This window comes from Crinia signifera, chromosome 8 (genome assembly GCF_055691185.1).
Source record: "Crinia signifera chromosome 8, ASM5569118v1, whole genome shotgun sequence".
Classification (NCBI taxonomy): domain Eukaryota; kingdom Metazoa; phylum Chordata; class Amphibia; order Anura; family Myobatrachidae; genus Crinia; species Crinia signifera.
In genome coordinates this window covers 28,749,291-28,761,550 of record NC_139224.1, presented here as the reverse complement: position 1 = coordinate 28,761,550, position 12,260 = coordinate 28,749,291, and the positions used below count along the sequence as shown (strand labels likewise).

Sequence of the window (12,260 nt, the reverse complement as noted above, 5' to 3'; positions counted from 1 at the left end):
AGCCCCCTTCGCCGCAGACGTATTTCGTCCGCCGCAAAGGGGGCGTATAGGGGCGTGAGGGGCTTCATCCCCTCATTTCCCTATGTGTACGCCCCGCGTTTCATGGGCGTTCCCATGCAAACGCGGGGCGTATGCATGGTAATGAGGGCATGACGCCCTCATTACCATGACATGGGGGCGGAAAGCTGACGTCGCCGGATGTCAGCTTTCAGCCCCCATACAAGCTACCACACGGACGATTGTCCGTGTGGTCTTAGCTTGCGGGAGCTGCCGCGGCGTGCGGGCCTGCCTTCGATGGTCGACGACCATCGAATGCAGGGGGCAGCTCCCACCATGGTGGAGGCGTAGCCTCCACCATTTTAATGCGGATCGCCAGCCGTCCGTGTACGGACGGCCGTGGCGATCCGTCTGGTGGGCGGCCCTTGGTTTGTGCGGTCGGAGCCCCGTGTGCGGCTCTGACCGCACCAACCAGAATAAGGGCCCATATACGGTGGTGTACGCTCTGTTGTACGCCAGTTGTCGGTGTCTAAGAGGAGATCCGTCCGTGTACGGTGGCGTACGCTCAAGTGTACGCCACTCCCCTTTGTCGGTGTTTGTGACCGTCCATATGCGGATGTTTTGTGGGTGGGCTTTCGCTCAACGTCCGCGTACGGGAAATGTACGGTGATACGCAACGTACGTACGTTTGGCCGGCCGAACCAGAATAAGGTCCTAAGAGAGGACCCTTGTGTAGTGTCATAATGAACAACTCGGAACCTCCCTCCAAGAAAAGTTGAGACACCCCCCCCCCCCCCCCTCTACCCTCCTATTACCTGCTAGGTGTCACCAGGGCAGCTGAGAGGTATGCCTGGCCCCGGTAAAATTGTGGGGGCGTGGCATAATTGTGGGAGGTGTGGTCACCTCCCATAATTAGGCCACCCCCCCCCAAATGTTTAGATGGGATTGAAAAAACATGCTAAAGTCAAGGGGGGTTGTTATTGCCCCCCCCCCTCCTCAGCAGCAGCACACACCTACACCATGCTGTCAGTGAGACACCCATGCTGAGCCTGCTGTCAGCACACCACATGATGTAGAGGTGTGTCCTGCTGCTGCTCAGAGGGAAAGAGGGGAAGGGGGCGGGACCAGGGCCCCCGTCTGGCCCCTCCAGCAAGCCCGCGCCTGGGTGATTAGTACCCTACCCCCCCCATCCCCCCCCACCCCCCTTGGCTGCCCCGGTTGTCACAGCGGCTCTGCTCATTGTCAGAGAAACCCCCACCCGTGCGGTGGCTGCCCCTGGGTCCGTAGCTGCCAGGACCTGCACACATACTTGTCTGCAGTCCTGCTCATGGCCATTTTGTGAGGGACGTTTTCAAAGGAGCAGGCGAGACAGGACTGCAATACTCCACTGCTCATACACTGATCTCTGGAAAATAGCACTGGCATCATTTCTTGGTGATTTCTCTACTGCACAAGCGCAGATGTTTATGGGCACCTTTTTTTCTGACGATTACAGCAGCTTTGAAGGAGAGGTAAGTATTTAGGCTATGGGTCAAGATTATGTTGTGGGGTAGACACTCAAAATTGTCTTTGGTGGTGGTCTGATCCATATCTCTTATCTCTGTCGACCTTGTCCCATGTTGACATAGACCTATGTTGACCTTGCTGTATGTTGACCTAGAGGTGTTGACCTAATGACTGTCGACCATCTTTAGGTCGATCATATGATCCATACCCCTACCAATCCCCTGTGTTGTCCAGTAGAGGAAGGTTCAGGCTGCTGCACTACACAATGGAGCTCACACTACTTACAGCACCATGATGTCAGACAACCAATGACATCATCAGTGGGAGCAATGCTAGGTACACACTAGGTACACATTAGATCACGGCCGAACGGGCGACTGATGTAACAATACATCGGTCACCCGTACACACAGAACCATATAGCGTCCACCACACAGCACGGGAAGTAGGAACATGTGAGGGAGGGGGGGGGGGGCTACGTGTGATATGTGGAGAATGGTGTGGGGGCATATATCCTATGGGTAGATCGGGGAGAGTATATACACCATATGCAACACTTTCCCCTTGTCAATACTGTATACTCCACCACCATTCTCCCTTTGACACATGTGAGGGGAGGGTACTTCTCTTGCAGACAGGCCCAGTAAAGTCCCAACTATCTCCTTGGTTCTAAGGTATAAGGGTCATTCATGCTGTAAGTGGACATTTGATGCGACATTTACACCTTTGCAGAGTGTGTCCCATGAAATGAGTCCTCCCACTCTGAGTGTGGCGAGTGTTGATGTATACTGCCTTGCACTGAGTGTGGCGAGTGTTGATGTATACTGCCTTGCACTGAGTGTGGCGAGTGTTGATGTATACTGCCTTGCACTGAGTGTGGCGAGTGTTGATGTATACTGCCTTGCACTGAGTGTGGCGAGTGTTGATGTATACTGCCTTGCACTGAGTGTGGCGAGTGTTGATGTATACTGCCTTGCACTGAGTGTGGCGAGTGTTGACGTATACTGCCTTGCACTGAGTGTGGCGAGTGTTGATGTATACTGCCTTGCACTGAGTGTGGCGAGTGTTGATGTATACTGCCTTGCACTGAGTGTGGCGAGTGTTGACGTATACTGCCTTGCACTGAGTGTGGCGAGTGTTGATGTATACTGCCTTGCACTGAGTGTGGCGAGTGTTGATGTATACTGCCTTGCACTGAGTGTGGCGAGTGTTGATGTATACTGCCTTGCACTGAGTGTGGCGAGTGTTGATGTATACTGCCTTGCACTGAGTGTGGCGACTGTTGATGTATACTGCCTTGCACTGAGTGTGGCGAGTGTTGATGTATACTGCCTTGCACTGAGTGTGGCGAGTGTTGATGTATACTGCCTTGCACTGAGTGTGGCCAGTGTTGATGTATACTGCCTTGCACTGAGTGTGGCGAGTGTTGATGTATACTGCCTTGCACTGAGTGTGGCGAGTGTTGATGTATACTGCCTTGCACTGAGTGTGGCGAGTGTTGATGTATACTGCCTTGCACTGAGTGTGGCGAGTGTTGATGTATACTGCCTTGCACTGAGTTTGGCCAGTGTTGATGTATACTGCCTTGACTATCTGGTACGCACCGAGGTATTTTGTACTGAATATCTGGTACGCTTCCTAAATGAGGTACTGGATGCATTTGCTTACAAAGAGACTATATTACCTTTGTGAATTGTGAAGTAGGTATTTCCGGGGTCCAACAGAAAGGTGAGATCATTCATTTGGTCTGCGTCATAACCTGTGCAGGTGTTCACTGTTGTTCCAACTGGAAGCTCCTCATCCAGCTTAATTGTCACCGTGTTCCCAGATGTTTCCGTCTGTGTCGTAATGCCACTTGCAATGATACTGAAAAAGCTGTTTTAAGGGGATAATGTTCTTATTCCAGTACTCTTGCCATTGTTTCCACAGGAATCAGGCCGAACTACTGATGTTTTTGCACAAGACACACCAAGGAGGCGCTCATACTAATAGACTCGGTAACCTGCAAAGCTCACAGCATGTGATGCCTCCCTGCGACCTCCGGGGAATACCCGCCCCCTCGCCACCATTTCCCCTCGCCATGTATGTAAGATTTTGTGGGTGCATCACTATTGTGTTGCGGCCAATGCAACCCATACTGCATCCGGCCCGAAATGCTTAGTATACCCTGCTTAAAATGTAAACAGTCAACATGATAAAACTGAATTGTAAGCATCCCAACATTGTATTGTCCAAATCCCATAGTAGAATAGTAGAAAGTAGAATAAATCTATTTTAGGCATGACCAATCAAAAGAAACACTGAATGCTGACTAAGCAGTGAGGTAGGCATAAACCAACGAAAGGTTCTTGCAGGCTGCACTTTAGTAGCTAGTCATGTGTTATGGTAATGAAGGTGGGCATAAGGCCTATCAGAGCAAGGGGGAGGAATTAGAATGGTTAGGAGTGATCACGTGCTAGAGTGATCTGCCTCTGTCCTGAGAAGCCCCACCCTTCCCTATTTTTCTTCTTCGGCAGGGGTAAAGAAAGGTCATCTCTAATAGATCTGTGTGTATGTAGATAGTGGCTGCACTCTCCCTTGACATCGATTGTCACGGGCCATGCTTCTGCACGGGGGATGGCCACACCTTCTGTCCGGGTGGTTTGTGTAGGGAGAGTGACCACCAGCGAATTGTATGCATGGTGATGTTCAACCCCCACATTCCTATATTGACCGTTCTTTGGTGCCGCCACCATTTATAGTTATATAGTTAATTGTCAAAATAAATTGACATTCATTTTGAAATGCCAGCACTTGTGTCTGTGTCTTTATTTTAGGTTAAGTTATTAGATAAGTTAAGGTTAAGTTATGGTTGATTTAGTAAGTTTTAAAGTGTGGGCCTGGAGATACCCGATGGTGAGTTTATTAAACCATTTTCATACAGATAGTGGTAGATGCTCAAATTAGTTCAGTAATACCATTCAGGTGCATGCAAGGGAGGGGTTAATACTGGTTAAGTAAAACAAGACATTTTTTCCCCCAGCACACTGAGTGGTATTCGTAACCAATCTTGAACACTACATGATAATAGAATTCAGAGATATTGGTTACATATACCTGCGCAGGTGTATGCTATGCCCCCAAGCTACGTCAAGGCTTCTCTGTATATTGGGGGTCCCTAGCGCTATATCTAGATGAAGGGTGCGGCACCCCAAAAACTGTCATAAGCTAGAAAGCTTTTTTTTTTTTAATCTCTCTCTTTATATATAGCTTCGGCTTCCTATCACCAATTATTAACACTATAGTATCTCACTGGCGTGCCGCACTGGGCTTTCTAGCTTATGACAGTTTTTGGGGTGCCACACCCTTCAACTAGATATAGCGCTAGGGACCCCCAATATACAGAGAAGCCTTGACGTGGCTTGGGGGCATATCATACACCTGCGCAGGTATATGTAACCAATATCTCTGAATTCTATTATCATGTAGTGTTCTAGATTGGTTACTATTACCACTCAGTGTGCTGGGGGGGGAAATGTATTATTAAACAATTCTGCAAGACTATAATATAGTATCAGTCATTTTTAGATTTTTAATTGGGACTTCTGGACAGAAGGTGGCCCCTATTCAGTTGTTATCACCAACATTACCGATGCCTAATATGTTTATGTGTCATTTTCACTTTTTGTTCACTTTCACATTTGTCAAAGTGTCAATTCGTCAATTGCATAAGGGGATTTAACCAGTGCCCTTTATTGTAATCTATCATTTTGATTATTTGTATGATATACATAACACATGAAATTCAACCTCAAGTGCCAAACTACCCGGAACATTTCTGTGTTTTTAATGCACTTTCCTAAAATCTGTTTTTGAACTTTGCATTAATAAGACTATGTTCATATAACGATATATAGTACTTACACGCAAGTCAGTGTTGGGTCATTGTCGTTCACATTGGTGATGTAAACCTTTATATTTGCAGAGTTTGATAGCGCACCGTCACTTATAGTCACAGTTATTGTATAGCTGAATGGAAATAGAGGAGCAACAAAGAGTTACATCGGCAACACTGAGCATTGAGCAGAGGCAAACACAGGATTTGTACGTTCCAACTATGGGCAGTATTCAATGAAAATATTTACGGCGTGCAGCGAATCCTGTTTAGGATTCGCTGCACAGTCGCCGTGTTCCGGAGCCTCGCTGTCCCCCGTATTCAATGAGGCAGGGGCTAGCTGCCCCTGACCGCGAATATGAACCATTGCGGCGGACGCCGCAGGGAGCCTGAGGATGGTGGCAGGCAGGGAGATGGAAGTCTCCCTGCCTGCCCCAGAACGTATGTGGGGGGGAGGTGGGCTCCCCGGGAGCCAAGCAGCACAGGCTGCCCCCCGGGAGAGCCAGCAGGGGATCGGGCATTCACTGCACCTGATCATGCATATGTAATGAATATATGAATATCTAATGAGTGGCTCGGCTCCCGGCCCCCTGCTGGCTGCTATGTGTAAAAAATATATATATTTTTTAAATTAAATATATATTCATGTGCTATTAGTACAAAAATCAGCTTACAGCACGAAAATAGCACAAAATCGCAGTAGAACATGGCTAATCAGCCTCATTGAATACTGCCCTATGTGTATCATAGGCGACGAAATTGTGGGTGCTCCGGGGCCCAAGCACCTACGGCACGGGCCACGGCAGCGGGGTCCCAGCAGCACATATGCTGTCAGCAGCAGGGGTCCCTTCGGCGGATGGGAACTAGTAGCTGTATCAATACCGCTGCTAGTTCCCATCTTCCGCAGGGACCCTGCTGCTGACGGCATATCCGCTGCTGGGACCCGCTGTGGCACTGCTGCTGCTAGGATCCTGGACCCCAACGGCGAGCAGTGGGTGAGACCCGGGAGGAGGGGGGGGGGGGTGGTATGTGGGAGCACCCACCAGAAAAAAATTTAAATCGGCGCCCCTGATGTGTATAACTGATGTATAATAACTAGAGACAGGATTATATGCAACATAAAAAGCTTGAAATATGCATGCAAATATGCATGAAAAATACTTAAAATATGCATGAAAAGTGTTAAAATATGCTACATTAAATAATAAAAAAAGTACTTTTTAACTTATTTATTTAAAAATCAGCATACAATTAGTTGCAAATAAACCTCAAAAATAGGCTCACAGCATCTGCAGATGTCTAGTGCTTTACACTGGATTTTCTTTCTTCCTGGCTGCTATAGCATACTGCAATGTCCAAAGCTTTTCTTGCATCAACTACACGGACCCTCATCTCCAGCGCCGATGGTTCAAATGTCAACTTAGCGTGTGAGGGCGGCGCAGTGGAAGGCATCCTCCCTGCACCGCATACTCACTGTGACACGGCATTTCCTCCGCGCCGCGTGATGTCACAACCCGTCCGCCCGACTCCTCTGCTGCAGATGTCTGTCTCTTGGTGTAAAGTCCCAGGCCAGGGGCAGGCAAAGGTTCAGGAGCTTCGTAATGGCATCCGCCCCGACTGACTTTTATCAACATGGATTGGCAGCCTAGTGCACTGTCAGACATCCAAGTTTCCCCACACTGCGCACATATTGCCCCAGCCTGCACACTCTACCACTACCTGGCCAGCAGCAGCAGGGCAAAGCAGTGCTGTGACTCGCGGGTGAAAAGGGGACAGGGCCTAAAATATGCACCAATACTAGATTTTAGGTTAAATATGCAATAACCAGTGAGAATGGGCAAAATATGCAAATGCATATGCAAATATGCAAATGCATATAATCCTGTCTCTAATAATAACCATCAGGGCTGGAAGCGGGTTCTGTTGGTGGTGTGGCCTAATAGTAGAGGCATGGCCATACCCTCATGCCCAAAGAATGCGCATAAAGAGCATGGGCAAACCCAAACATCGGGGAAGGGACCGAATTCAGATCGCTATGAATCGGCCCCAATGTCTCTAATAAGTAGGCAGAACTTGACTCGCCTGCGTCCGAGACAGTGACATCCGTTACCTTTTTGTGCTACTTTCATAGTCAAATGTCTCGGTAGTTGTGATTGTTCCTGTGTTGTCGATCTGAAATCCTTTGTTCACTGGAGTAGTTATGACAGAATACTGTGGGAAGATCAGAATATTAGTATTTAATATGAAGGAAATAGCAATAGGGGAATCCGCAATAAAGGGGGAATTCAATTAGGTGTGAATTTGCAAAAGGCATTAAACTCACACACTTCGCCAATTAAATTCACACACACATTACCTTCAGGCGCACCTGAGATTCAAACCATTAGAAATATAAAATCCCGCTACTGAATTTTATCCGAAAGGCAAACTTGGAAAATAGCATGAAAAAGTGGGGAGATCGTTCCTAGACCCCCCCCCCCCAAAACTGGCAACTCCGTCAGTAGAATCCTGTAGAAGACTGTTAGTAGGCATAAGGAAAGCCCTGTACATTTAAAAAAGTGTCAAATGGCTGATGTGTTTTTCTTTTTTGTAATATACTGTAAAAATTTTGTTTAATTACAAAGGAATTTAAACAAAAATAAAAAAGTAGCAAAAAGTGATTGATTTGGGGTAATTAAAGGTCACTATTAGTTTAAATCAATAGATGTATATATATATAAATTTAGTGGCATACAGTCATTAAGTCTACAACAACTAGGTCAACAAGCATTGGGTTGACACCACTAGGTTGACATGCAGCAAGGTCGACATGGGTCAAGGTCGACATGGGTCTAGGTCGACACAAGCATTAGGTCGACATGGGCTAGGTCGACAGTCAAAAGGTCGACCTGGGGTTTTTCACTGTTTTTGAGCCGACATGTGACGACCATCCACTAGGGCGTGGTGGGAGAATAAAATAGTGTGCCGAGCGTAGTGTCACACTGTGCCCAAAGCATTGCGAGCGAAGCGAGCTATGCGAGGGGATGCGGTGCACTTCAAACTGTGTCCATGTTGACTGTGTCGACATTCGGGTCAAAAAACAGTGAAAAACCACATGCGGACCTTTTGACTGTCGACCTAATGCTTGTGTCGACCTGATTTCATGTCGACCTAGACCCATGTCGACATAGACCCATGTCGCCCTAGACTCATGTCGACCTTAATTCATGTCGACCTTGCTGCATGTTGACCCAATGCTTTTCGACCTAGTTGTTGTAGACCAAACGATCCACACCCCATTTAGTTTTGCTATGATAATCTTACAAGTACGAGTTGCAAGTGATACACAATAGGCAAGTGTATGTACTTAGTGGATCCGCAATAAAAAAAAAATAACAAAACAAAAGACACAAAAAATGTAATTTATTTACTTATGTGATTACTGAGCTGAGACGTCCGACTCCTAAGTGACGAGCAGTCTCTTAGTAACTGACTAACATAAGCTTCGAGCACTACATTAGGATAAATAAAGGTGGGGCAACCTGGCTTCCCGTACTTGTATAATAGGGGGATATAAGATTATGCTAGATGCTATAGTGAACTGTGCTTACCAAAAGACACGGGGGAATTTACTAAGATGTGTATTATTCTACTTCACATGTGATGTTGCTATGGGCTACCAATCAGAATCTAGACAGGATCTCATTGGTTGCCGATAGCAACATCACATGCAAAGTAGAATTCACATCTTAGTAAATTTCCCACACAGAGTTGTGATAAGATACTGCAGGGTTGCCGACCCTCCTGAAATTTCCGGGAGTCTCCTGAAAATCGGGGCTCCCTCCCGGCCCCCCGGAAGGGTGGGCAACCCTCCCGGATTCAGGGGGGATCCCCGCTGTCCCACGGATCGCGGCATTAAAATGCCGCAATCCTCGGGTCTCAGAGGAGGGGGCGGAGCTAAAATTACACAATTGTGTCATTTTAGCCCCGCCCCCTCCACGGAGATCACTGAATTCGCTGGTTTACCAGCATGGGGGCGGGGCTTAGTGATGTCACGCTTAAGCCCCGCCCCCTGAGTGGCTACTGAATCTCTCCTCTCCGGGCTTCTCCCGGAGAGGAGAAAAAGAAAGTCGGAAACCCTGAGATAATGGGAGATGCATGCACTGCAGTATCACATCAGGGAGATCTGTTTTAGTAAAGCGTCACAAAGAACATTTGTTGTGGATCTAGCAGCACAGGTGGGGCCTTCTTAAATGACAGCCATTTCCTCCACCAATCAGCTTCTTTCATTTTATAGAGTATGTTTGATGACAGTTAGGAGCTGATAGCGTTACAGTTTTTCTGGGAGTGCCCCGGAATATGCAGGCATTACCCGGCCGTTGTGAGGGAAGGCCGCTGATCAGCAGCAGTTTCCTTCTCCCCACGGTCATCACAGTTCCAAGTAAGTTTTGACTTACTCAGCAGCTGCGAACAGGGGAAAGAACATTAAATGGAAAGTAATTGTGAATGGTTTTCCCCGGCTGCTAACGTATTTGCAGCACAGGGGTGGGGCGGCATTTACCTGATCGCTGGGCTCTGAACCCAGTGGCCATCTCTGAATAAGACCCATAGAACAGCAGGGTGTGTTTGCATTGAATCCTGACCAAGCATTAGGTGTGATCCAGTCTAAAGCAAGCCTGATTACAGACACCTGTCAGTGTTTTAAAATGCTTTCAGAGACAAGAGACCATGCTCCTGATGCTGAGTAGGCTGGCCAGGTAATAGGCCTGAAAGTGGTTAGTACTAATGGTCCTGGAACTTCATGGTTTCTCAAGGAATTCACACACTGTTTATAAAAGACCTGCTGTGACCTGTGGTATGTCCAGTAACTTTCTAATGAACTGCTGACATTCTGCTACGAAGTGCCTGTCTGTGAAACCTCTGGAGAAATAAACCCTTTTCATTTGGAATTTCAGGCCTGATTCAGCAAGAGTTGTAACTTTTTGAATTTTCTGCAAAATTGTTGGACCACTGCTATGCACTGTAAAAAAATGTGTTGGCATCGATAGTGCAGTGAATTGCTTGCACACTGCTCCCTGGCTGTACAGCCTATCAGTGCATCCAAGCACAGGTAGGGCATACTTGGGCCACAGTGACTGGTGTGGCATCCGAATATGCCTGCGTTGTCCGGAAGATGCAATAAAAACGGTCGGTCACTGCCCCTGTAATGGTCGTTTGCCTCCCTGTTGCATCCCCCCTTCATTTTCAGTTGTGTTTTTTGCAATGCGATTGAAGGTCACAGACTTGCACGCTGGCATGCGCAACTGCTATATTGCTGAACTGAATTTTTGCAGATCTGCAGTCTAACTGAATTAGTTCCTTCATCGGGTGTATGTAATCCTTGTCACGGTACTTTATCTCTCTTTGATATATCTCCCCCACTATCTTAAAAAAAAATATTCCAAATCACATGGGCTTCTTGTTCCGGCCATCACTAAACACTTTCTAACCTGTGTATTACCTGCAGTACGTCATTATCCGGATCCTTGGCTGCCACTTTGTAAATGACTGTGGAAATAATGGTGTTTTCAGCAATATAAACCTCAGCGTCTGATGGGAAGAAAGGACAATAAAACAGATGTGCTCATAACAATTATTCCATCAGAGATGTTCAATTTACCGAACAACAGACTGGACAGCAACAGCTACCAGATAATTGCCAGGAACATGCGGATGGGACTTAGCAGCCTTTTAAGAAGACCGGAAAAAGTGCAGCTGCACTGCTACATGTTAGATTGCAGCGCTCAGCGCCTGTCTCCGCATACACTGCTTAGTGTAAGACTTACAGTCTTCCTTTTCCCCCTTGCAGCCAACGTAGTTAAGCGTCACCCTGAGTGACAGGTCGCTTAAGCGAATAGCAGGGCAGAGACCCCTGACCCTGCTGGCAGCGTTACTCTTTCCTGTGAGGAAGTCCCCGCGTTAGAGTGTGCCTCAGATCGTGTGTGACTCCGTCCATGCTGTTTGTAGCTCCACGTGCACCGGAGCGCATAGGAGCAAGTCCCCGCTGTAAACCCGTTACCAGCGTGACCTTTTGCACAGGGAGATCAGTCATCATTGGCAGCAGCGAGACTGGGAGAGATACCGCAGCGTAAACCAGCAGACTGTCATTTACCCTGCACGCGCCAAAACGCTACAGCTAAGTAACAACCAGAGACTGTCGTTACCAAATGTACAAGTTGTATTACTGCTTGAAGTTAACTACTAAAGTACTGTTGTAACCTACAAGCCTGCCACTTGAATAAACCCTTCAAACTGGTTATATCTTCTAAGTGTGAGGTCTAACAACCACACTGCACGTACTTACATACACTCTGCCAATAGGTTATGGGCCCAGCACGTCACGTGCGCGAAGATTAACCCCCTGAAGACAAAGTGCTAGCGCAGTACATAAAAGAACACAAAGGAATTATTTCTAAATTGCCATTTGTGGAAGAGTTAACGAGAATGCACAGTACAGGGCATAGCATGAACTTTCCAAAGCTCAAAGGCTCAGAGAATTACACTACATGGAAGTTCGCTATGGAAATGCAGCTTAAGAGGGAGAAGCTATGGAAAGTCACAATAGCCCCAGGAGATAGTCCAAACCCAGAAGAGGTAGACAAGGCCATTGGCACAATAGGCCTGGCTGTGGAGCAGCATGTTTATTCTACTATCTGTGGGAAGGAGTCCGCTAAGGACATGTGGACAACTCTGCAAGGTGCTTATGAAAATAAAGGCTTAATGAGAAGGATAAGTCTGAGACGCACACTGTATGGAACAAAATTGAATGCATGCAAGGACATGAACGATTATATTGATAAAATACTATCGATAGCTCAGCAATTGGCGTGTGTAGGAGCAAAAGTGGATGAGGAAGAAGTAGCAA

The 12,260-nt window shown here is 47.2% G+C and overlaps 1 protein-coding gene across 1 annotated transcript in view; it reads right to left on the bottom strand.

Moving 5' to 3' along the window:
- LOC146026965 (cadherin-related family member 3-like) overlaps positions 1-12,260 on the bottom strand; it is a 57,178-nt gene that overhangs the window by 34,939 nt on the left and 9,979 nt on the right. Inside the window, exons 4-7 of the mRNA XM_083157995.1 lie at positions 10,857-10,945; positions 7,488-7,588; positions 5,407-5,511; positions 3,188-3,378 (exon numbers count right to left, since the gene is read on the bottom strand). Of these exons, the coding sequence (XP_083014121.1) occupies positions 3,188-3,378; positions 5,407-5,511; positions 7,488-7,588; positions 10,857-10,945 (486 nt within the window). The remainder of the gene's footprint in view (positions 1-3,187; positions 3,379-5,406; positions 5,512-7,487; positions 7,589-10,856; positions 10,946-12,260) is intronic.